Source organism: Myxocyprinus asiaticus, chromosome 38, assembly GCF_019703515.2.
Source record: "Myxocyprinus asiaticus isolate MX2 ecotype Aquarium Trade chromosome 38, UBuf_Myxa_2, whole genome shotgun sequence".
In the NCBI taxonomy this organism is placed as follows: Eukaryota; Metazoa; Chordata; class Actinopteri; order Cypriniformes; family Catostomidae; genus Myxocyprinus; species Myxocyprinus asiaticus.
In genome coordinates this window covers 8890733-8916993 of record NC_059381.1, presented here as the reverse complement: position 1 = coordinate 8916993, position 26261 = coordinate 8890733, and the positions used below count along the sequence as shown (strand labels likewise).

At 39.1% G+C, this 26261-nt stretch overlaps 1 protein-coding gene across 1 annotated transcript; it reads right to left on the bottom strand.

Annotated features, from left to right (window-relative positions):
• Positions 1-99: 99 nt before the first annotated feature.
• LOC127428930 (DDB1- and CUL4-associated factor 12-like) lies at positions 100-25056 on the bottom strand. Its single transcript, XM_051677612.1, has 9 exons — positions 24627-25056; positions 15441-15731; positions 11702-11974; positions 11403-11463; positions 9616-9809; positions 9448-9513; positions 3409-3571; positions 3105-3277; positions 100-2007 (listed from the first exon to the last, which is right to left on the bottom strand). Exons 1-9 carry the CDS (start codon positions 24681-24683, stop codon positions 1849-1851), a joined length of 1437 nt encoding a protein of 478 aa, XP_051533572.1. The 5' UTR covers positions 24684-25056; the 3' UTR covers positions 100-1848.
• Positions 25057-26261: the final 1205 nt, after the last annotated feature.

The window sequence follows — 26261 nt, the reverse complement described above, 5'->3', positions numbered from 1 at the left end:
GGTCAAGTCAATCACAGCAGTGTACTGTTCTTCAATAAATGCAGCTCTTAATATTCACAAGAGTATCAAGTATAAATAAGTCACAATGCAGTGCCAAAATTGAACAAAAATACATCAATACATTTTTATTCATTTTCTCCTTGAAGAATGTCTCAAGTTTTTGTTGCCGTTTCTTTTGCTTGTTTTGATATCGTACATTATCTTTACACTTGTGATCTGTACAAACATTCATGAAGTGAGTATAAAAAAGGTCAACACCAAAATACTGACAGATTAGTTCACTCACTCACTCACACGCACGCACATATATATCCTCTGACATTTACATAAACTGTATTCTCCCTCTATTAGATTCCAAATTTACATTTATATATAAAAAACATTTTAAAAGTGATGGTTTATTTCTGCTTAATATATATTCCCTGTTCCGATGTCCATTGTTCTAATAATTTTGTGATGATGCCACTAAGAATTTTATGTAAAAAAACAAAAAACAAAAAAAAGTCAAAACAAATTCAATCTGCAACAGTCTTTCACAGAAAGACTCTGGAAAGGCAACAATGTCACACAACACTGCCCTGCCTTTAAGCAGAGGAGAAAACAACAAATATGATTTTATCTGAACTTCATGAGTGCTAGTGATGGTAACAATACAAAATAAATAATATCAAATGTTATAGAGGGAAAAAATGCAATCCAGATTACGTGTGTTAGTATAGAATCAGCAATAAACGGGGCATTTTTCAAGACACGTCAAACAGAACACAAACAGTATCTGTGATTTCCTACGGTGGACTCTCTCTGCCATTATTTCAGAACATATAAAGGGAAAATTAAAAACAACTGGCGAGTCTTTATTGACTGCTGTCCGACTCATGTCCACATTTGATTCTCAGTTTTCTTCATATATTCGCAGTCTTGACCTCAGTCCATCAGTGGCCAATAATACACAGTGAGGTTAAAGGTCAAGCTGTCTGTTCATTTCACCAATAATCGTCTCCAAATCCCTCTTCTCAGCCATTTAAATGTCCACAATGCCATCTTAAACCACTGTTTATGAGCCAAGAAGGGGGGGCTTATCGCCTGGTCTTCGAAAAACACACCAAAAACAAACTAAACATGGCAATCTTAAAATAAAAAGTCTTAAAGGGATAGTTCACCAAAAAAAAATCCTTCATCATTTACTCACCCTTATGTTGTTCCATATACGTATAACTAACTTTCGTCTGTGAAACACAAAAGAAGATCTTAATTAGATGTTATTCTGCATGTTAGCCTCAGCCACCATTCACTATTATTGTTGACGTTCTGCTTAACATCTCCTTTTGTGTTCAAGGGAAGAAAGAAAGCCATACAGGTTTGGAACAACATAAGGATGAGTAAATGATGATAGAATTTTCATTTTTGGATGAACTAACTCTTTATATGAAAAAAAAAAAAAAAAAAAAAAAAGGGCATAAACCCACTGCCCAGAGAGACGTTACATATTTCAATATATTTTTACACTATTTCACAGTTCTCCGAACACATCCATCCATTCGGAACTGAATGAACTCCTTCGGGAGGTCAGGCCTCATTGGCGGTCACATCTCTCCTTTTATCCTGTTTTTTTCCATACAAAAACAGATGGATTCAAGAGTACAACAGGTTAATGAAAATTTAGAGACATAAGAACACACACAAAAAGGGAAGAAAATCACATCTATGCTCCTGAGTCCTTTGAAAAATAGAAAATGTCTTGGACCAAAGTTTAACAGGAAGTGAGTGAGCATCTTAAGTGTGTGGAGAGGATGGAAGATGGCCTGTTAGCACATGGTGCGTGAGAGGGAAATGGAGGACCGATGGAGGCTAGCTCCAGAGGCCAGCGTAGTTTCCGTGTAGACCAGAACACAGGGGCCCACCGGCCACAAAGAGTTTGGTGCCAGAGTCATCGTAGCAGTGCGTGTAAACAGCGTTCGGGAAGGAGCTGATGTCTGAAAAGTAGCTTCTCCATGTTTCATCGTGGTTCTAGGCGATAAGAAGGAAAAGAAGCACTTGCAAAACTGCACTTTTCAGCAAAGTTAACATTATAGCATCAGAAAAGGAGCCTGAATTATATGGATTTTTTCATTCGATTTTGCCATTTGTGTAGTGTATTTTTGTTAAGCCTTAATTAATCAGTTTTTATGGAAAATTTCTATACTATTTAGGATATAGGATAGTTTTTTATTTACTGCCAAAAATTGGCCTGGTAAATTCTAGCATGCCATTCATTCTCTCATAAAAGTAAAATCAGACATAATTCAATGTTTCTATATTTGTAAAAACGTTCACTGCTTGAAATGACACACAATAGCCTTAATAAAATGTTACATATAACCTAGCCCAGGGTTTTTCAAAGTCAAAGACAAGAGTTATGTGTTTTGTGCGACAGCGAAGGAAATCTGCACGCAAGCGGAGAGATTCGCGCTCATACATCCGGTAAATGGATGTGCTCTCGACATTTAACAGTATTATGATGCCATAGAGCTAGTCTATTAAGCTGGACTATGGTGTATTAGGTTATTAATTTGTATTTATCTTCATGCTCTGGCTGTTGCTGTTGTGTGTTGTGAAGTGTACGTCAGTATAATGACTCCAGGCATACACATTACAAAGGTTCTGCCATTCCAACAAGTGTCTATGCTGGTTTATACTGTATTAACCGTAAATGCGTTTTTAATTAAGAAAAATTATCAGTTAAACTTTTTAAATGAATCGCATGCCTTAACACGTTAATTCTGACAGCTCTAATTTTAACATTATCTACAATTTTTGACATGGTTTTCTGAATACTTATAATATTTTTGTATAATGAGATTAACTGCACAGAAATACAGTGGTCCCAACAAGTATTTGAATACTTTAGGATACTTAAGTCACACCTAAATTTGCTTGATTTCATTGCTTTAGACAACAAAACATAAAACCAAGTGGTGCATTTTGTCAGAATTAACTTTCGCAGTAATTTCAGTTCTCAAGGTCACTTTTAATGGATGTATGAAATCATTTCCCCTCAAGTTCATACAGATGTCCTAATAGAGTAACCGTAAGTGTATTAAAAGGGTCAAAGTGGAAAATCTTACCAGCCATCCTCTGCCTGTGGTGAGTTTCAGAATGCCCTCTGGACTGCAATTCCAGTGCCCACCTCCCCCTATGCCATCCAGAAAACGCTGGGCCCTGATATCATAGAAGAGCAGGGAGCCTTGGCCAGTGCCTACTGTCACTATATGCTCATAGAAGCTCACAGAGCGGATACCTATTGAACACACACAAGTTCTCAAGTTCTGCTAAATTTACATGGGAATTTATGTGTGAATGATCTGGAGGGGGAGGGGGGGGGTTGTGTGTGGGTGTGTGTGGGGGGGGTGGGGGGTGGTTGGAACACACCACTGCCACGCTCCCTGGAGCTCACGGATTTGATGTTTTGAGACGATTGCCGAGGGTCTAGAAAGGAAACATGTGCCTGAGAGCCCACTGCATAAACGGACCAGTCCAGCCCGTACGCCAGACATACATTTTCCTTACAGTAAGGGAGTTTGGTTGAAAGCTCCTGAAAATCAAATCAGAAATCATTTAATTGACTAAAGACATTTCAGACAACAGTTAAAATCGTTATATCCACCTTTTTCCTGACATCTCCATGGGCAGCGCCATTACGGCAAGAGACTTCCTCTCGGATGCTCCACACTTCCGCTTAGTTGTTGTTATAAGCTAGACTAACGTTACTAGTGATGGCGAGCAGCAGAGGCTCTGGATGAATATGTGATCTTATAGGGTGTTAAAACAACTACAGGTGGCTTAAAAACTACAAGAAAATGAGTGTCACAACGATAAGCCCCCCCAAAAGCTGGCAATGCTGAAAAATTGAGTCGAACCAGATGTACTATAATAAGCAGAGGTTGCATTAAACTAATTCTGTCACTTGACTATTTTTTAAAAGATTGACAGATAATTCCAAATGATGTCTGTCATTTTGGAAGATAAAGATGAAAAATATTTAAACCAAGCGAATGAAGGAAGGAGAGACAGTTGTTCTCGGCAGAGGACACGAGAAGGCGGCACTATAATGTGAGATGGCAGAAATAATGCAAAAGGTACATGCCTCAAATCTGAAGATTATTAAATGGAACCTATGGTGTCCATACGTCCTCTTTTCATGCCTGTCCTCTTTTTCGAACCTTAAAAAGCATCCGGTCGGGATTTCTAGATTCCCTAAATGTCCGGGATTTGACCATTTTCATATTGAAGTGCTCAACAAGGAACGCGATGAAATCTAGTGTATCATATTCGTGGACTCTTTCTTTCACACACACATACAGGGCACTTGCAGTCTTTTGTTAAAGATGTTGATGTTTTTTTGTGATGAGAAAAAAAGGTAAGGCTTAATGTTAATTACATCAGGGTACAAAAGCAACAAGGCAGGCTTCAATTCTGGCTTCAAATGTAAATTAATTCCTATCAGTGAGCCCAACTTGCATTAACTGACAGTTCGCACTTTGACCTGCTGTTCGTGCTCAAGTTCATCAGACGAACTGTTACGAAAGCCTCGATTGGGTGCCTCCCGTTTTCTCTCACTGGGGTGCAGCTTTTCTGTATCAGAGTCATTGAGGTTTTATTATGCAAGCCTTATTTCTAAATATATAATCTATAAGCCTCATTTCTAATCTTCATTTGTTTTTAACAATCCACACACCAAGTAGATCTTAACGCATGCGCCAGTCATCTTGGTTGGTTATTCGGGTTTAGTCGGGAGTCGGGATGTGGGAATAAATAATGTTTATTGCAATGGAATTTCCTTAAGCGCAACTCAAAATAGCAGCACAGTGAGCTACAGCTGAAGTCAGAAGCTTACATACACATTAGCCAAATACATTTAAACTCATAAATTTCATATTCCTGACATTCAATCATAGAAAACATTCCCTGTCTTGGGTCAGTTAGGATCACTACTTTATTTTAAGAAAGTGAAATGTCAGAATAATAGTAGAGAGAATTATTTCAGCTTTTATTTCTTTCATCACATTCCCAGTGGGTCAGAAGTTTGCATACACTTTGTTAGTATTAGGTAGCATTTCCTATAAATTGTTTAACTTGGGTCAAATGTTTTGGGTAGCCTTCCACAAGCTCCTCGCACTAAGCTGCTGGAATTTTGGCCCATTCCTCCAGACAGAACTGGTGTAACTGAGTCAGGTTTGAAGGACTCTTTGCTCGCACACACTTTTTCAGTTCTGCCCACAAATTTTATATCGGATTGAGGTCAGGGCTTTGTGATGGCCACTCCAATACCTTGACTATGTTGTCCTTAAGCCATATTGACACAACTTTGGAGATATGCTTGGGCTCATTGTCCATTTGTGACTGAGCTTTACTTCCTGGCTGATCTCTTGAGATGTTGCTTCAATATATCCACATCATTTTCCTTCCTCATGATGTCATTTATTTTGTGAAGTGCACCAGTCCCCCCTGCAACAAAATGCTGCCACCCCCATGCTTCATGGTTGGGATGGTGTTCTTCGGCTTGCAAGCCTCACCCTTTTTCCTCCAAACATAATGATGGTCATTATGGCCAAAAAGTGTCATTTTTGTTTCATCAGACCAGAGGACATTTCTCCAAAAAGTAAGATCTTTGTCCACATGTGCACTTGCAAACTGTAGTCTGGCTTTTTTATGGTGGTTTTGGAGCAGTGGCTTCTTCCTTGCTGAGCAGCCTTTCAGGTTATGTTGATATAGGACTCATTTTACTGTGAATATAGATACTTGTCTACCTGTTTCCTCCAGCATCTTCACAAGGTCCTTTGCTGTTGTTCTGGGATTGATTTACACTTTTTGCCCCAAACTATGTTCATCTCTAGGAGACAGAATGCTTCTCCATACTGAGCGGTATGATGGTTGCGTGGTCCCATGGTATTGTTTATACTTGCGTCCTATTGTTTGTACAGATGAATGTGCTACCTTCCCAAGGATGAACTAGACTTGTGGAGGCCCGCAATTTATTTTCTGAGGTCTTGGCTGATTTCTTTTGATTTTCCCATGATGTCAAGCAAAGAGGCACTGAGTTTAAAGGTTGGCCTTAAAATACATCCACAGGTACACCTCCAATTCAGTACACCTCCTATCAGAAGCTAATTGGCTAACTGTCTAAAGGCTTGACATCATTTTCTGGAATTTTTCAAGCTGCTTAAAGGCACAGTTAACTTAGTGTATGTAAACTTCTGACCCACTGGAATTGTGATATATTCAATTAAACGTGAAACAATCTGTCTGTAAACAATTGTTGGAAAAATTACTCATGTCATGCACAAAGTAGATGTCCTAAACGACTTGCCAAAACTATAGTTTGCTAATATTAAATCTGTGGAGTGGTTAAAAAAGGAGTTTTAATGACTTCAACCTAAGTGTATGTAAACTTCTGACTTCAACTGTATAAGCCTAAATAGCACAAAAATGATAAAATCTCACATTAAAGTAAAACAAAAATGACTGCCTGTATATGTGCTCTGCCCGTGCTGGTTCACATTTCTATGTCATGTGTGTGGAGTTAAACTGCTGCATTTAAATAGCCTCTTTGGGGTGCCTTGATTTTTAAATGGTTTAAAATTAAATTACATTGAACTTGTCAAATTATTGTACTTAAGTCTGCACGCCAGAGCAAAAGGGGGAAAACAAAAAACACTCTCTTACCATTTATCAAGCGTTGAAACTTTACTTTGTTAAAACAACCTGAAATCATGTTTAATAACAGTCATGAAACCCAATGCAGGTGTTTCAGTGCGTTTATAAAAATGAAAGTTATTTTTAACTTTACTCGGTGATCCCACGATTGCATTTTATTGCCACGTTAATTAAAAAATTAAAAAATTACGATTTCGATAATAAAGTCGTAATATTTAGCGAATAAAGTAAAAATGATTAGAATAAAGTCTTAGCATTGTGAGAATAAAGTAGTATATTGTGTGAATAAAGTAGAAATATTAGAGAAAAAAAATCTCAATATTAGGCTAAACAGAGCGTCATTATCACAATGACAGAACGGACGCTGAGCCAGCAGCTTCGTTAATGCAAGAGATGGATGTGGAGGATGTAGTTAAATCAGACTTTAGGAAAGGATTTTGCAATAAAGAAATTCTTGGCCTTTTTGCGCAACAGCACAGAGTTATTAGTATCCAGACACTGCAGCGGTTATGTAGGAAACTTGATTTATTCAGGAGAAAGAACCAGAAAGATTTGCGCAGTCCCGTTCGGCGTTGCTATTGGGTTTTCCTCTTTAAACAATACTGTAACTGAGGGGATGTTACCACATACAATATCTTGATATGAACTGTATGATTCACAGCAGTTCCAATTATTTTTTGTTTCACTTGAGTGCGAGCCCATATCTCGCGCCTCCCTTGAAAGGCACCCACATGTTGAAAACTCCTGTACTAATGCACACCTCATTTATGAACAGAGAGCTTGCAAAAACTTCCCACAAATTCAGCTCGGTTGTATAGCTAAGTTATCTCCCTGGTTAGTGATGTTGTATGCAAAGACCCAGATGCTCCACTTTGCTGTTGTCCACCACAGATCACTTTGATGTTACTTTCCTTTCGATTTATTCTCAAAATATTATGACTTTAATCTCATAATGCTTCGACTTCTCTTTATTTTTCTTTATTCTCAAAATATTATGATAAATGACAATTGCAAATTTAAATTGTTAAATTACTTTGATTTTATTGTTAGCGTTAATTTCTACACAATGAACAATGAGCCGACAAGTTGTAATTTTCGCTTTGATCCACTGCCATTTAAATGAAAACGTGTTTGATCCGTTTATTGTGCGCCTGACATTTGCTTATATAAAGTTCTGAACCAGTGTCGCGCTTAATATAATTATTTGACAGATAGGGTGCTAATTTTTTAAGTCATGGAAGGAAGGATTCTTCTTATTTTTACATTATAATATGGCATGTGGGCTAAGCCCCGGATGACACTTAAGTCTAGTGATGCCCCTGCGCTAGAGTCCAGTAACTTACCGTGTAAATGTGTGTGATTGTGTACATCTATTCGGGGACTGCCATCGAAACTTAATGTCCATACGCAGACTTTAGTGAGAAAGTGGTTTACGTTAAGTAAACACAGACCGTTCTGCCGTTTTTGACTGTTGTTAATGATATTTTAGTGCTTGGTAATGGGAATAAGCTGTGAACCGGAAGTTTGTAGCATCCGCATTGGAAGAATGCACTAAGCCTAATGGGTAATTTCACTGCCTGTGTAAAAGGTGGATACAAAGTTTAAAAAAAAAATTCCTTAGGTCCTGTTTACACCTCATATTAACATCTGTCTCAGATGATCTTATCAAAAGTTCAGGCGAGACAGGCTTCCATTTACACTTGGTATGAAAAGTGCTGTGAGTGGCCGTTCACACAGAACGAGTCCTTGCATCTCAAAAAGCTAGATAGAGCACAATGAATGGAACAGAAAGCAGGTGTCTACACGTCCTTAAAAGTCCATGTTCTTGTTTACTTGACACAGCGTCTTAAAAGTGCGGTGCTCCTGCACGAGACGTGGCATGTCTAAGGCATGTTTGCATAGAAAAACAATTAAAAACAGCAGAGACGGCCAGGTCTCCTAAGCAACCAAATTGGCCCGGTTGCTAGGGAGGGTAGAGTCACATGGGGTAACCTCCTCGTGGTCGCTATAATGTGGTTTGTTCTCGGTGGGGCGCGTGGCTTGTTGAGCGCGGATGCCGCAGTGGATGGCGTGAAGCCTCCACACACGCTATGTCTCCGTGGCAATGCGCTCAACAAGCCACGTGATAAGATGCGTGGGTTGATGGTCTCAGATGTGGAGGCAACTGGGATTCATCCTCCACCACCTGGATTGAGGCGAATCACTACGCGACCACGAGGACTTAAAAGCACATTGGGAATTGGGCATTCCAAATTGGGTGAGAAAAGGGGGAAAATACCAAAAAAACAAAAAACAGCAGAGACAGATGCAAAAACACATTTGGTGTAAATGGCCCAAGGCTGTTAATGGCCTAGTAAATTGTAAGCAATGTTAGCCAGAATTTGTTACTGAATTAGACACACCCATGCTTTACAAACCAGCCCCACACAGTTACCGCTGTACCTGTAGTTTTTTCAATTTTATGTTTTTGTTTGTTTTTTAAAAGCCACACATAGCTGGCAAATTTTAAAACCTTTGTTTGTGTTACGCAAGTAGACGGTACGTTTTTGTTGTTGCATGGGATGCATTATGATGCATTAGCATTTACACAAATTAATTTCAGTCACATGCATTTTTGACAACTGAGTGATCGGACCACAAAACATTTTGAACCACGTTTACACCTTTATTTAGTGCTGTCCACTTGTGATCGGATCACCCAGGAGATATAAACAGAGCCTTTTATAGAGAAAATGCTGAATGCGCTAATTTTACCTTATACAGGTTGTCTTCTGCCTTCCATAGATGGAAATATCCATCTAAAGAAACAGCACCCAGCTCCTGAGGAAGGAAGAGAACAAAAGAGAAAGAACAGTTAACTGGAGAAACAGTTAGGCTGAATAACATACAGTGCTCTGAAGTCAATCAAGGACAGAGGCTGACCTTATGGCTGTTGTTGAAGGCCAGTGCGCGCACTTTGCAGTTGTAGGGGTGGGTGTACTCCTTGGGGATGTCCTTGAGAGCACGGTGAGAGATGTGGGAGTAACAGGGAACACCTTCCTCATTCTGCTGCTTCTCTGCCTGAGTCAGCACGTCCTCTGATATCTCCCATAGACCCATGGAGCCGTCACGAGATCCTGCACCAGGGAACATTCTATTTTAATTTCACGTCACCAAAATGCCTTGCTTATTCACCAGAATGTGTAGCACACAACATTATAACACCTTGACTTAAAAAGGCACAAGTTTCGAACATTCAATATTTATTCTGTCCTCACCGGAAATAAAAAAATGCTATGTGAAATGATAAATTCACAGCCAATCAGAAAATATTTGATGCTTAATATACAGTTATGTGGAGCAGGATTTTAGGCCAATGAGATTCATGGTGAGTCGGACTACCCAGCCCAACACAAAGTATAAATAGAAGCCAAGCAACCAACAAAATGTCTTGCTGCACAACACTGTTGACTGTCACAGCTGGTCAAGGTAAAAATTCAGATTAACACGGAAGTGATGCAATTAATATTTCACCCTAAAATCAAAAAGACAGAAATAAGATATAATATTCTGCATAAAGAAACTGAAGAATAATTTATGAATCATTAACCCTTAAACGCATACCTTGGGTCTTTAGTGACCCGGGACCTCATTCCACCCACTGTACCTCATCCATTTTTTTGGGAGTTTTGCCCACACCTCTTTAGTACTCCTCAAAAACAAAAAAGCAGCCAAAATAGCAAATCAATTTTTTTTTAATAATGGTTTAAGTACCAAAAGTGTACAGGGTGATTAGAGACCAGAGGTATGTAATAGTGCCTTTGGGTTATTTTATTTTTTGCACTTCCATAAATTATATTTTTTATGATTATTTCATATCTAAACAAGTTTACTATCACAGGATATCTATTACAAGACAAATGAGTACAATATTCATTCAAATAAATACTATAACATGTTGATTTTCTGTGCAACAATGATTTAACAACAATGGTGATCTATGAGTATTCCATATGCATGTACACATACACATAATACATGTTATTTCTTACTCAAGGTAGCGCTGATGTTTCAGTGATTGACCTGATTTACATTTGACATTGCTATTTGATGAAGAAACAAAATTGAAGTAAACAATAGCAAGTGTAACATATGAACAGTATGATATAACCATTGTCATTTGGGTGTACTACTGAAATAATGTAAGTTGTGTAACATATGTGTAATTTATGTGTAGCTTATGCGTAGATTATGCGTTGTGTAGCTCAATATGTTTTTGACAGCCAGTTGCGTCAAATGTCAGTGTGAAAGTAATGAATTCTGTTCTAGATATGTCCTGATTTGTTGCATTATCTCTTTGATACGTGAAAAATAAAACTTCAAAATGTATATTAAAAAAATATGTTTTTCTGTTCTTTTCTAATTGTCTTGAAAAGATTTTGAAAATTTGACACTACCTGGGCATTTTGTAGATCCATGTGTGATAGATATTCGTACGAATACGTACGAGTGTTTGGTGAAATTCTCATCCATTTAAGGGTTTAAATCTATGCATTCCAACATGATTTCCATGACTTATAAGCATGTTTTTTTTTTATTTGATTTTGCTCTGAAATACGACCCAGACATTTTAAGAGAGTTTTTTTTTTATTCAAAACAAACACTTCATCTGTTAGGACATGGTGTAAGTAAGATGTCCAGTGTCAAAACTGGATCAGCAAGCTTTTTACCTGAGACTGCCATGGTATCACTGATCCACGCAATGGAGAATATCCAGTCATTGTGCCCATCCTGTTAAAGACACAGTGCCATTTTGAGTCTCGTAAAACGTTTCAGAGAATTCCTTTATCTCTTATCAACATTATCCTTAATTATGCTATCAAACCAAATCATTTGTGTTTTATTAAAAGTAATGAAAACCATAGCTAGTCAGTAAATGCACTTTTCCAGAGCCAAAAGCTGATGCCACTAACCTGCTTGACATTTACACTACTTGCACAACAAGAAAGGGGGCAAAGACCACACTCACATCTCCAACGCAGACAGGGTCGAGTGTGGGTAGTCTGTACACTGCCAGGCTGTTGGGGTTGTCTCCGCCAGTGGCCAGCAAGGTACAAGATGGGTTCAGTTCTATGGCGTGGATGCCACATCCCTGCTGGGCATCCAGACCACCAACTGATCCTGGACTGTGGAAATGGTTCCCCACACCACCCAAACCCTGCGAGACCTCTCCCCTGCCCTCCCTGTCCTTCAGCATGGGGATCCTTGTTATCTGTCCCGAGAGGACGTCTGCCACGAATAGCTGCATGGAGAAGAAAAAAAAAAAGAAAAAAAAAAAAAAAGATCAAGATCAGCACAGATGTCCTTGCACATTTATAAATTTAGCAGATGAACAAATGTAAATTATTAACAGAAAGTATGTCAATAAGACTGGATAATTCTTGGAAATACACACCCAGACTTATAAATGGTCCCGCAGTAAAAGTACATATATTCCATGTAGTCTCACAATTAATATGATCTCATAAAAACTGCATGCATAATAATTATAAAAGAAAAGGAAAATACTGTTTCAAATAGTTTTATATGGAGTATAGGATGTTACACCGCAGGACATGTCAACTACCCATAAATTAACAAATAGGTAAATAATGCAAATATTTTTATCTTCCATTAGAAAAATGTTGTTAATCATCTAACCAACAAATCCTGATATAATAAAAAAATAAAATAAATCTGCATGACAAAAACTGCACGACTATTCATTTACTTTAATTATTAATCAAAGAAAATCTTAAAAACATAATCCCTCAACTTTGAAAGCGGAGTACTATACGAGTTTTCCAACATCAGTGGTTTCAAAAAATTTTTACATGGTGTGTGTGCTTTAAAAATATTTATTTATTTCTCTTTAAACATGTGTTTGTAGCACTAGTATTCCCAAAACCTGAAAATTGCCCTATTTTTCACCAACCGCAGAATAAACGGTAAATTATAAAATATAATACGATTCCACAAATAAACAGAATCAATGAATTCCATTCGAAAGTGAGCTTGAGTTTTTGGCAAAGAATCGCCATCCAGAATCAAATAATCACAAACTGCAAAGTTCCCAAATTAAAATGTAATTCAATTAAGTTATTAGGCCATATTCGTAAAGCCTTCAGGCAGCTATTTTCAGTTGGTACAGCTCCTTACAAATGGGGAAAGACTGAAATCTCCAAAACAATTGGTCAAGATTACGATCAAATAACATGTAAATTCAGCAATAAAATGACAACAATGGTGTCATAAGTTGTGCTTCTTAAAGGAATATTCCGGGTTCAATACAAGTTAAGCTCAGTCAGCAGCATTTGTGGCATATTGTTGATTACCACCAAAAAATTATTTCGACTTATTTTGCAAAAAAAAAAAAGAAAAAAAAAAGAATAAATCTGGGTGACAGTGGGGCACTTACAATGGAAGTGAATGGGGCCAATTTATGGAGGGTCTAAAGGCAGAAATGGGAAACTTATAATTTTTTTTAAAAGCCCTTACATTAATTCTTCTGTTAAAACTTGCATATTATTTGAGCTGTAAAGTTGTGAAACTGACGTTTTTATGGTAGTTTAAGGGTTTACGGCTTTACATCGTCATGGCAACAAAGTTGTAAAATTGGATATAACTTTACACAGAAAAGGTTAGTAAGTAATTTTATCACACTAAAATCATGTTAACTTAACAGCATATTGTTTACATCTTGTGGCTATTTTAACGTACTTTTTTAAAGAAAAGGAGGGACAAGTAGATTTTTGTGGTAATCAACATTATGGCACAAATGTAATATAACAACTTACATCTACACAGTGATGTGAATTAACAGGTGAACTTGAACTAAATTATGCACTAGTCAGAATTATGTGTAATTTGCGTTGTGTAACTTGCGTTGTGAACACACTGTTTTCCTAAGAAACACACTACATGCAAAGTAATATCCTTTCACAGAAAATTTATAAGTCTCTAAAGCATGAAGAATTCAGAGTACAGTAGGCTAACTTCTAAAAAGTAGCTAATACTTCAGTTTATTCATTATTATTTTAGGAGCGCAGTTTTTTTCACAACAAGGACAGTAGGCTATGTATAGTCATATATTTGATACATTTATAAATTAGAAAATGTTTCTAAATTTTTTCCCCTCAATGTTTGAATATTTGATTAAAGTTCGGTCTGTTATAGTTTGACGAACTTTTTTGTCCATTTTGCACATCATCATCAACTAAAAATTTTATTTTCGTTGACTAAAATATAGGGCTGAAACAATTAGTCGACGTTATCGACAACAAAATAATTGCTGACAAATATTTTCATTGTCGAGGTCGTTTGATGTCATTAAAGTAATATGAGATCACATTAAACTCTAATGATGATGCGCGAGAACAGCACTGTACTTCGCACCTGACTGAGGAGAGGAAGAATTACACAGCTCACAGTCCAGATGCACTCTAAACTTTCACAGCTTCAGGTGATGTAGGTCGCAAAGTATAAGGGAATTATACAAAAATACCAAATAAGTAAATACCGAAGCACTCTCGTTGTTGAATAAGCGGAGCCGGAGCGTCTTTAAAGGAAACACCCCAGCGTTACATCTTAAATGCAGTTCTATTTAATACATTATAGCTTTATTAAAGTTCAAATAATACGGAAGCAGGTCATGTAAATAACTACAAATTTCGAAACTGCCATTTCTCTGTGCGGTCAGTGCCTCTTCAATGAGTTGCGCAAATGTCAAGATCTAAGAGGGAGAGATCGAAACTGCACCTGGCTGATGCACACTCTGTTGCAGGGACGCTCATCCCTCGAGCGCGCACGCTTAATGCAGCTAGATTATAACGTGATGGTTCACGACTTATTGAATCATAATATATGTCACTGTGTATTTCTTATCGTGAAGAAAATTGGCAATACGCAGCTTTATTAATAAGAATGAGTTTGTTTTTTGTTAGTTTAAGATGGATTGAAGTGAACAGAAAGGTGAGAGAGGTTGTCTTCTCCCCATTATACACTGTACATTTTTAAGCAGCTATACTGCAAAAGAATAAATTGTTAACTGAGATTGTTGAATATAATATTAAAAATACAAATATTTTAAAATATCTAAAAATCCTGCAAAAAGATGCATTCACCTGAGAAGCAGCATATAAAAAATTTAGACTTGTTTTTAGAGAATAGATCTTGAATGTAAGTATATTTTGTCTTTACTACACTCGCAGAAGTATAACCAAGTGAAAAAATACACTTATATTCAAAATACATTTTTATTTAAGAGACATTCTCTTAAAGCATGTCTAAATATCTTATATGTTGCTTCTCAAGTAAATGCATCTTGTTTTAAGGATTTTTAGACAATTTGAAATGGAAAACAAGACAAAATCACAATGATAATAGGTGTTTTTAGGATAAATAGGATAAAACCCGCTATTTTTCAGGCTTGTCCAGCTAATGCACATGCGCATTCTCAAGTAAACAGACAAGCAATGTCTCTAACAAAAAGGTGATTGGCTCATTTAACTAAGGCAGGACTTCAATTCCTACAGCCGCCACATTCAGCATTACGATTTCCTCCATTCGTATATATGCGTGTAACCCGTTTCAACCTATGTCTCTGAGAATGGCCCTATGGCAAGTATCCCCTTCCCACAGTGCCTCTTCAAGGGTGTGAAAATAACATTTGGAATTTGCTGCATATATAAATTAATATACGTCATACAAGGTTAACAAAAACGTCTCACCGTGTTGCATTTTGTCCCGCACACCACCTGTCTGTGGTTGAGCCACTGGGACGCAAACACCTTGTTGAGGCGGCCAAGGGAGTACTCTCTCTCTCTGAGGATGGTGGGGATGCGTCCGGCAGCAAATCCGCGTAAACTCCGCTGGAAGCTCCACTCATGTTGCTGCTGCGGGCGAAACTCCCTCCCTCTCACAGAGCACACCACTGACCGCCGTCCCTGCCACCAGTGCTGGGCATGACACGCCGAGCTTGACACACGGGCACGCTTAAGTGCAGACTGACACCAGTCAAACTGTTGGAAGAGAAGAAGAGTGGTCTTTTAAGGTGAAGTCCGTACTTTTTTTTATGAAAGACCATCAAAGATCAAAAGAGTTCATTTACACCCTATTATTGATTTATAAATTGAAAATTTCTTAATGAAGTTCTTATCTGTTTCCCATGCTGATTACATAACATTTTCAAATAAAAAACAGAAAATGTGAGAAAATTCAAGCAGAACATCTGTTTTGAGCCAGGTGGCCTCCTTGCAATCCAGCACTGTGTCTGCATTTCAAATCAATCAATCAAAATCAAATCACTTTATTGTCACACAGCCATATACACAAGTGCAATGGTGTGTGAAATTCTTGGGTGCAGTTCCGATCAACATAGCAGTCGTGACAGTGATGAGACATATACCAATTTACAATAACATCAAATTAACACAACACAATTTAAACATCTGTTATACATAATTACACAACTTAAAACATCAAATTAACACAACACAATTTAAACATCTGTTATACATAATTACACAACTTAAAACATCAAATTAACACAACACAATTTAAATATCTGTTATACACATAATTACACTCAACAATATACAAATAATAACATACACTGTACAGTATACAATATGCTGTTTTTGTTTTTTACTATATAGATACTATATAGATACACATTATTCAATAAAAATTAAAAAATAAAAATATATAAAAAAGTGTGTGTATATATATATATATATATATATATATATATATATATATATATATATATATAGAATGTACAGTATTGTACTGTATTGACATTCAGGCTGTCGGTTGATAGTCAGTTGTTAAGAGAGACATAATATAATAACAGTAATATAATTTATGACAGTCCGGTGTGAGATAAAAGAGTAATAAAGTGCAGGGCTGATGTATTTTGATCGTGGGAGATCAAGAGTTCAGAAGTCTGATTGCTTGGGGGAAGAAGCTGTCATGGAGTTGGCTGGTGCGGGTCCTGATGCTGCGATACCGCCTACCTGATGGTAGCAGTGAGAGCAGCCCATGGCTCAGGTGGCTGGAGTCTCTGATGATCCTCCGAGCTTTTTTCACACACCGCCTTGTATATATTTCCTGGAGGGAGGGAAGCTCACCTCCGATGATGTGTTTGGCAGTTCGCACCACCCTTTGCAGTGCTTTGCGGTTGTGGGCGGTGCTATTGCCGTACCAGGCGGAGATACAGCCAGTCAGGATGCTCTCCACAGTGCAGGTGTAGAACCGTGTGAGGATGTGGCGGTTCATTCCAAACTTCCTCAGCCGTCTCAGGAAGAAGAGGCGCTGATGAGCCTTCTTCACAACGACTTCAGTGTGGACGGACCATGTGAGTTCCTCAGTGATGTGGACACCCAGGAACTTGAAGCTGCTGACTCTCTCCACTGGTGCTCCATTGATGGTGATTGGACTGTGTTCTCTGTCTTTTCTTCTGAAGTCCGCCACAAGCTCCTTTGTCTTACTGACTTTGAGGGAGAGGTTGTGCTCCTGACACCAGTGTGTCAGAGTGTGCACCTCCTCTCTGTAGGCTGTTTCATCATTGTCAGTGATCAGACCTACCACCGTCGTGTCATCAGCAAACTTAATGATGGCATTGGAGTTATGTGTTGCCACACAGTCATGTGTGTACAGGGAATACAGTAGTGGGCTGAGAACACAGCCCTGCGGGGCTCCAGTGTTGAGGGTCAGTGATGAGGAGATGTTGCTGCCTATTCTAACCACCTGGCATCTGCTTGACAGGAAGTCCAGGATCCAGCTGCACAGCGAGCTGTTTAAGCCCAGAGCCCGGAGTTTCTCATCTAGCTTGGAGGGCACTATGGTGTTGAATGCTGAGCTGTAGTCTACAAACAACATTCTCACATAAGTGTTCTTTTTTTCCAGGTGGGAGAGAGCAGTGTGTATTGTAGATGCAATGGCATCATCAGTGGAGCGGTTGTTGCGGTATGCAAACTGCAGCGGGTCAAGAGAGAGTGGTAATACAGAGCAGATGTAATCTCTGATTAGTCTCTCAAAACATTTGCTGATGATGGGGGTCAGAGCAACAGGACGCCAGTCATTTAAACAAGTTGTTTTTGATTGTTTTGGAACAGGCACAATGGTGGATGTTTTAAAGCATGTGGGGACTACAGACAAAGAGAGGGAAAGGTTGAAAATGTCCGTAAAAACACCAGCCAGCTGGTTCGCGCACGCTCTGATGACGCGGCCCGGAATGCCGTCTGGACCCGCGGCTTTGCAGATATTCACCCGTCGGAAGGATCGTGTTACATCCGCTACAGAGACGGAGAGCGAGCTAACCTCTGTAGCTTCGGCCGTGAGAGCTCTCTCCGCGAGGGCGGTGTTATTTCCCTCGAAACGAGCATAAAAAGTATTTAGCTCATCCGGTAGAGAGGCAGCGGTGTTCATGGCGGAGTTTTTATTCCCTTTAAAGTCCGTGACGATGTTAATTCCCTGCCACATGCTTCTAGAGTTGGTGGTGTTAAACTGTCCTTCAATCTTACTCCTGTACTGGCGTTTTGCTGTTTTGATAGTTTTTCGGAGGGCATAACTGGCTTGTTTATGCTCCTCCGCGTTCCCGGAATTAAAAGCGGAGGACCGCACATTAAGTGCCGCGCGAACATCGCTACTGATCCACGGCTTCTGATTCGGATAGATTCGCACAGTTCTGGTCGGAATCACTTCCTCTACACACGTTCTGATGAAACACATTACGCTATCAGCGTAAAGCTCGATGTCGTCATCAGAGGCGGACCGGAACATCTCCCAGTCCGTGCGATCAAAACAGTCTTGTAGCGTAGAGTCTGATTGGTCCGACCAGCACTGGATCGTTCTGAGTGTGGGTGCTTCCTGTTTCAATTTCTGCCTGTAAGCGGGCAGAAGCAGAATGGAAGAGTGGTCCGATTTGCCAAATGGTGGGCGGGGGAGGGATTTGTAGCCATCCCGGAACGGAGAGTAGCAATGGTCCAAAACCTGGTCCCCTCGTGTGTTGAAACTAATGTGCTGGTGATATTTTGGTGCGACTGATTTTAAACTGGCTTTATTAAAGTCCCCGGTCACAATGAACGCGGCCTCAGGGTGCGCGGTTTCCTGCTCACTTATACTCCCATACAGTTCCTTGAGTGCCCGGTCTGTGTCGGCTTGTGGGGGAATGTACACAGCAGTGATAATGACCGCTGTGAATTCCCTCGGTAGCCAGAATGGTCGACACAGAAGCATAAGAAATTCCAGATCAGGAGAACAGAAAGACTTGATGGAATGTACGTTCCTCTGATCACACCAGGATTTGTTGATCATAAAACATACACCACCTCCTCTAGTTTTACCTGAGAGGTCTTTCGCTCTGTCCGCTCGGAGCATGGAGAACCCCGCGGGTTCAATGGCTGAGTCTGGAATCTCCGCAGACATCCAAGTTTCTGTTAGGCAGATAATGCAGCAGTCCCTCGTCTCTCGTTGGAAAGAGATCCGCGCTTTCAGCTCGCAGAGCTTGTTATCCAGAGACTGAACATTTGCCAGTAGAACAGTGGGTAGCGGGGGTCTATTTGCGCGGCGTCTTACTCTGATGAGAACGCCGGCTCTGTTTCCCCTTTTCCTCCTGCGTTTCCGCGGCCGTGCTGCCCAGACAAAGGGCTCCGCTTGCGTGTTTGTAAACAGCGGGTCGGCATTGAGGAATGTGAAGTCCGGTTTTCGGTGTGAGATCGCTGAACCAATGTCCAAAAGTGTTTGTCTGTCGTAGACAATAAGGCAGACAACATCCAAGACAAAAAACATAAGAATTGTAAACAAAACAAACAAACCATTGCTATGTTGTGTCGGAGCTCGCAACGCAGCAGCCATACTCGGCGCCATCTTGATTTCTGCCATTTTTAAAACAGCTTGCAGTCAGAGAAACACACCTGGTAAAAACTTATCATCATCCCCCCCCCAACACTGCAAACAGATCTCTATATACTGTATAATCAAACACAATAAATTACAACAAAACAATTACAGCCTGAAAACAAAAGTGAGGGTAATCCATCCGACTCCGACGCCAGTTGGCAGAAAACAGATTCTGTGCTCACAGCAAGCATCAACAAATCTAATATGACCATGACAGGGCTAAGTAAAAACTAATGGCTTGTTGCAGTATTAGCTCCTAAAGGCCTAACAATGTATATGAGTTGGGCTGTCAATTGGGCACAGAAACTAAATTCAAATTTCTACCTTAAATATTTTCAAAATTTGAATAACATTCACATTTTAAAGTCAGCTGATTTTTAATTGACAAGAAGTGCATTGAATACTTAAACCATACAGCACCATTATATTATTGCAAAGAACATTCCTGGCTGTTTAAAAAAAAAAAAAAAAAAAGAGCATGCACATTTTCAATGTGCACAAAATAAATAAATCAAAGTTTTAGTTGCTCCATATTTTCAAATGTTAATAAATGGGGGGGTAAACGCTTCAACAGACAGTTCACATGGTATTACACGTGCACTGATGCCATAGTATACTACCCCAGACTTAAGCTATAATAACAGCGATATACAACATTGTTTTTTATTCATTAAAGTTGAATGTAGAGTAGCAATAGTCACAAATAGTAGTGGTATTCGTCTGAACTCTGTGGTGAAGCGGCTCAGACTTTGAGCCCAGGCCAGGGACTGTTCAAACAGATGGATCACAACAGAATGGAACAGACGCGAAGATCTCGAGACACACATTTCCAAGTTGAACATCTTTCCTGACAAAGTGTTTAAAAAAAAACATTGCTTAATCTGAGAACCGCTTATAAGAGAGCAAGACGCAATGGCCAAAGACCTCCACCAACTGTAAGGGGCTGTTCACAGCGAATGCTTTTGCAACCATCCATTTGATGTGCTAGACGAACGTCTTTGCTTCGCTTTGCTTTTGTCTATTCAGCGTCTCGTGTAGGAGCGCTGTTTTTTTTTAGATGTTGTGTCTAATTAAAAAGAACTTTAAAAAGCATCTCGAGACACTTGCTTTCTGTTAAACTGTATTTGTTGTGCTGTGTCTAGCCTTTTTTTAGTGCAATAATGTAATCGATCTGAAGTCTGAAGTCAGTGCTTGGCACACATCCAAAATTCGAATGTGCAGTTTTAGCAACTGAATTTGAAATTTTTTCTTAAATTCGACAAATATTCTAATTTTAATTTGACAACCCTAATGGTAACCATAGGTAAAAACCATACATGGCTCCTCACTTCCATGATTAGTAACTATGGTTGCTATATAAAAAAACTTTGGCATTTTGAAATGAGCAATGAAATGTAATGAAAAACAGCAGTCTCAATACATTTAGGAACTTTTTATGCCAAAAATATAATAATTAATAGAGTTAGTGTTACTACAGTAAATCCATGGTAAAAATTTTTAAGTGTTGTGATGTGAGGATTGAGAAGCCTTCAAATGTATGTTGTCTCCTTTTTTCTTTGTCAGTGCCGTTTAGAATGTGAGGGCTGTTTGTTTTGCAACAGACAATTCTGTACCACATTTAAACAGGTTTCACAAGCCCTGCCATGCATCTCACTGGTTCAGAAGCGGATTTAAAATAGTCTGCACGGGGCAAATGAGACCAGTCCGCAAGTACACACATCTGCCATGTGCTCCCGCACCTCTTTCCATTCTGTGGTGATAATTGATCCAGGTAGTGTTAGCGCTGTTGATAATAATCTGCGCAGTCCATGAGTTAATGCACCTGCTTTGCACTCACGTTGCTAACTCCTTTGTGCAGTGTTGATAAATGGTCCGAAAAGCGCCGTTTCATTCTGCTTTTCAAGTAGTGCCCGACCGATATATCGGTCGGCCGATATTATCTGCCGATATTAGCCTTTCACCGATATATCGGTATCTGCGCATATTTTACTGATATGCGCCAATATGAAACAGATTATATGTTCAGAACATATAATGCAGAAAACAATGCTTTAGAATTGGTGTCATAGCTAAGTTTGTCCAGCAGAGCGTGCTCCGACTCCATTGTTTACAGAGCTGACTCTGAGCTGATGGTGGCTTTGCAGACAGGGTGGAGTTGAGCTGTCTCTCGGTAAGTTAACTAATTTGTGAAATACATACTGGAAACCTAATAAACAATGACCCCATCATTTTCCCTTTTCAATATAACTAATATAACATTAACCTTGTCCCTGACAACCATGTCACTCATGTCTGTTTGCTGTTAGCCATCTATAGTTTGTCAATGCAGTCAGTAATGTAGCAGATTGAAAGGTAAATATCAGAGCATCTTTTTGCAGCTAAACAGACAACGGTGCGGTGGTGGATTGTGTCTGATGAGTGTTGATTTCATGCTATGTTGTTACCTAGTTGGTGAGACACAATGCTGGAAAGTAAAATAAACAATGTCCATCTTTCACTCTCTGTGGCAACAAGCTTATAGTTAACTAGCTAATCACATAGCTACTTTCATTGTTGTCAGATGAGTGGAAGCTAATGAGTAAACATGTATTCATCAAACTGTTTTGTTCAGGATTCACAGTTTGGTGTCCCCTTCAACTGAACTATTCCAGTCATTGCATTTATAAAATGTAATATTTAAAAGTCTGGTTTTCCACTGTCGAAAATTTCCCCTGAACTTGTATAGCAGAATACTGTGTAACACCGCTGCTTATCTGTTTATCTTGACTGATTTGACTGATAATAAACAGTAATACTGATGTTTATTTAGCTATTATTCTTTATTTTAATGGTCAGCATTTGACTAATACTAAACATACAGTACTGATGTTTATTTAGCTATTTGTTTTATTTTTATTTATTCTTTATTTAAATGGTCAGCAATTGACTTATACTAAACATGCAGTACTGATGTTTATTAAGCTATTTATTGTATTTTTATTTATTCTTTATTTTCTAAGTGTTCATTTCTAGAATTTGTTGACAATGTATAATAATAATGTCAAATATTCTTTGATAAAAATATTTGTTTAAGAAAGCAGCCTTCTGAGTACCTTTGCATAGTCATATCGGTGCAATATCGTTGAAAAATCCACATAGAAAAGGTCTGTTTTCATTCCAGCTCAAAAATTAAATATATCAGCCACCATATCGGTAATCAGTGAATTTTTCCTCTCTAAAATCGGTATCATCTCAAAAATCCCACATCAGTCGGGCTCTATTTTCAAGTGAGCAAAATGCGCTTCAAAACATAAGGTTAAGATGACAGGGGAAGGCTCATTGATATTCACTAGAAAAAACCAACTGATTGGTTAGTGAAACGTTTCGATCCCCTGCCATCCTACATTTCAGAAATTAATTCACGTGCCACATGATATTAAGTGAGTTTTACACCTGTGTGTTATGTGGTGACGTCACTGTGAGCACATGCATGTATTTGTGGGTGTATGTGGTGGAGTCTCTTTCGCAGTGTAGACAGCTGGATTTCACTACAGAAATTTCCATGACATTTAAGGATTATATTAATTTCCAAGACTTTCCAGGCCTGGCAATCACAATGTTAAAATCCCTAAAAAAGTTTTAGATGAATGTGGATCCCTGGATTCCACTCACACGGACCTTCTAGTCTTAACTGCTCCAGATTTTGCTTTCCAAACATAATAGCTTTTCATTCATAAAAGCCTAATGATTTCATTTTAGTACTCATCCACATTGGGTCATTCTGATATTAATTGATGTTTATTGTTATTTATGACAAAATTCAAACCTCAAATCTCTCATCATTTACTCGCCCTCATGCCATCCCAGATGTGTATGACTTTCTTTCTTCTGCTGAAGACAAACGAAGATTTTTAGAAGAATATTTCAGCTCTGTAGGTCCTCACAATACAAGTGAATGGTGGCCAAAATTTTGAAGCTCCAAAAAACACAAAGGCTGCATAGAGGTAATCCATAAGACTCCAGTCAAGCGTACAGACTGCAATGGTGAGATGTACAGTGAAAGAGGAGTTACATTTTAGTGTGTTCTCACCCAAAATCGATTAGATTGATTAAGAAGACATGTATTAAACAACTGGAGTTGTATAGATTACTTTTATCTAGTAAAAGCATCTTATTTATATGCTTTTTAGACCTTCAAAGTTCTGGCCACCATTGACTTTGCATGGACCTAAACAGCTGAGATATTCTTATAAAAATCTTTGTTTGTGTTATGCAAAAAAAAGAAAGACACACACATCTGGGATAGCATGAGGGTGAGTAAATGATGAGAGAAAATATTCATTTTTGGGTGAACTATTCTTTTAATCTGTTGGAGCCTATGAGGCCGGTGCATTGTTTTTTTTTTTTTTTTTTTGTTTTTTTTACAGATTCTCCCCTCACAATATGGCTGTCAGATAGGGACTTGTCCCCGAGAACTCCATATGTTTGACAAATAATAACATCTTAAAGGCCTTAGCAAACTGTTTATGGTTGCAAGCGACATTCTATTACACTATTCTCGTCCAAAACACTGCGTGTTATAAATGATCGCCATCTTAATGATGAAAATAATAGTGAATTGTAGAAGATTGCACCCCTACTGTACTGTACTGTACTGTACTGTACGACTAACCAGTTTATACAGTCTGAAGTAACATTATCCTGTAATCTATTGCAGGATTATAAAACCTACTCAGACATAACACATAGCCTAAATGTCCAAGACAACTGATAAATGTTTACTCATCACCAAATCAGTTCACCCATGCCAGACCAATGTCAACAACTAAGTTAACAAACCCACCATTAGCCTTTAGCCAACAGATTGGAGTATGTTTGCTAACATTACTCATCTCTTAACGGTTTCTGAGCTGTGCCATTTCGAGTTCTTTCCTCTTTTTTAATATTATTTATAGATATTTTCATATAAAATAAGAGGTTGGCATATGGCTGTATGGGATTGTTGTTGAATAAGAGAGAGGGATTGTTTTTACCTGTTGTTCCTTGGGCTCCCCTGCTTTCCTTTTCCTGCTAACTGTTTTTCTCGCCATAGCCCGACACGCACAGGTCCCTCACCCACATGGAGGGCAGTAGCGACGCCGGGAAGTGGATCATATAATGGCGATTTGGTGATTTCTGCGGCCTCTGGGCTGGCGAAGCGGCGCGAATAACCGAATCGAATCCAACCGAATCGAATCCAACTGACTCGTATAATCCCCCGATTCGTTCTCGGTGCGCTTGCGATCCTTTGGATTTAAGTCGTTTTTAGAGAAGGTTTGTTTGCTTTCCGTCTGTGTAGGAGCTACAAGGGTCCTCCTGCCCCTCCCCTACACCGATCTCACTTTTCACCTATTTTCTTCCTCTCTATCCGTTCATCGTTCTTTTGACAAAACGCGTCATCCGACAACGTACAACGCCGCGCGCAGCCGCACTCAAGTCAAATATCAACAAAAACAAGGTCAAACGTACGCGTGCGCGTCGGGTGCGTGCGCGTGCACGGGCTACCGACGTTCTACAGCTTCTTCTTCTTCATCTCTCGGTTTACAGGCGGATCGCAAACAACTTTAAGGTGCATACCGCCCCTTAATGCACAAAAGTGTGTAACAGCATGTCATTTTACCCTATTTCTTAAAGGTGCACTCAGTAATTCTAATCCAATACACTTTTTGTGACATTCTGCAAATATCTCCTCACAGTCTGCTAGCTGTCCGTTCTGTGGGAGCGCTGAAAAAAATCTAGTATTTGTACACAGCCCTGGCTCTGTAAATGGGACAAAAACAAAGTGGAACAGACCGATCCACACAACAATACTCCAGCCAATCAGCAACAGGGGTGGTTCTTGCGCGTGCACAGGATGGGGGGTGGGGGCAGAGCGATAGGGAAATTCAAAAGAAGAGCAACGGCAAATCTGGCTGATGCGAACTTTCTAAACTCCAAGGAGGACAAATGGCTGAGAAACAGACCAAGAGAAAAAGGTCAGATGAATATAAACTAAAAAATGAAGGAGTATGATAAGTCAAGGGCTAGGAGCCGCGTCAACATCGGCGAGACTTTTCAGTGGTGGAGAGACCTCCGAGAGGTAAAAGGCTTGAAGACGGTGCAAAAGTTGCTCTTTTTCTTCTCGATAGGTGGGTAACATAAATGTTGCTATGTTTCACACAACCCATATATGCTGTTGTTGTGATGTTAGATTTAGTAGCAAGAGAGTTGTGAGTGTCTGGAGCTGATGTGCGTAAAACCGTCTCACATGTATGAATTTGGGGGGCGGAGCTTCCAAAGAAGCAGTGAAGGGAGGGGTGTGTCTGTTTTGGCAGTTGAGTTCGAATATCAACAGTGTTTCTAAGGAATCGCTGAGTGCACCTTTAAATTCTACCCACCAGTCTTGTATCATGTAAGAAAGTAAACAGAGCCTTACTGGTGATTCTTACCCCCGCTCCCTCCACTTCTGTTCCCAGTATCCCTATCAGATCCCACTCCCGTCCCGCTTATTGGACTTTATAACGTAGACTTTATCTTTCCACTCCATACATGGTACAATGCAATATGATATGTTCAACATTTTCTATAACTCCACAGTTCACACACTTATCACTGTTCCTTTTCCCTAGTATAAACAGAGTGCCATTTAA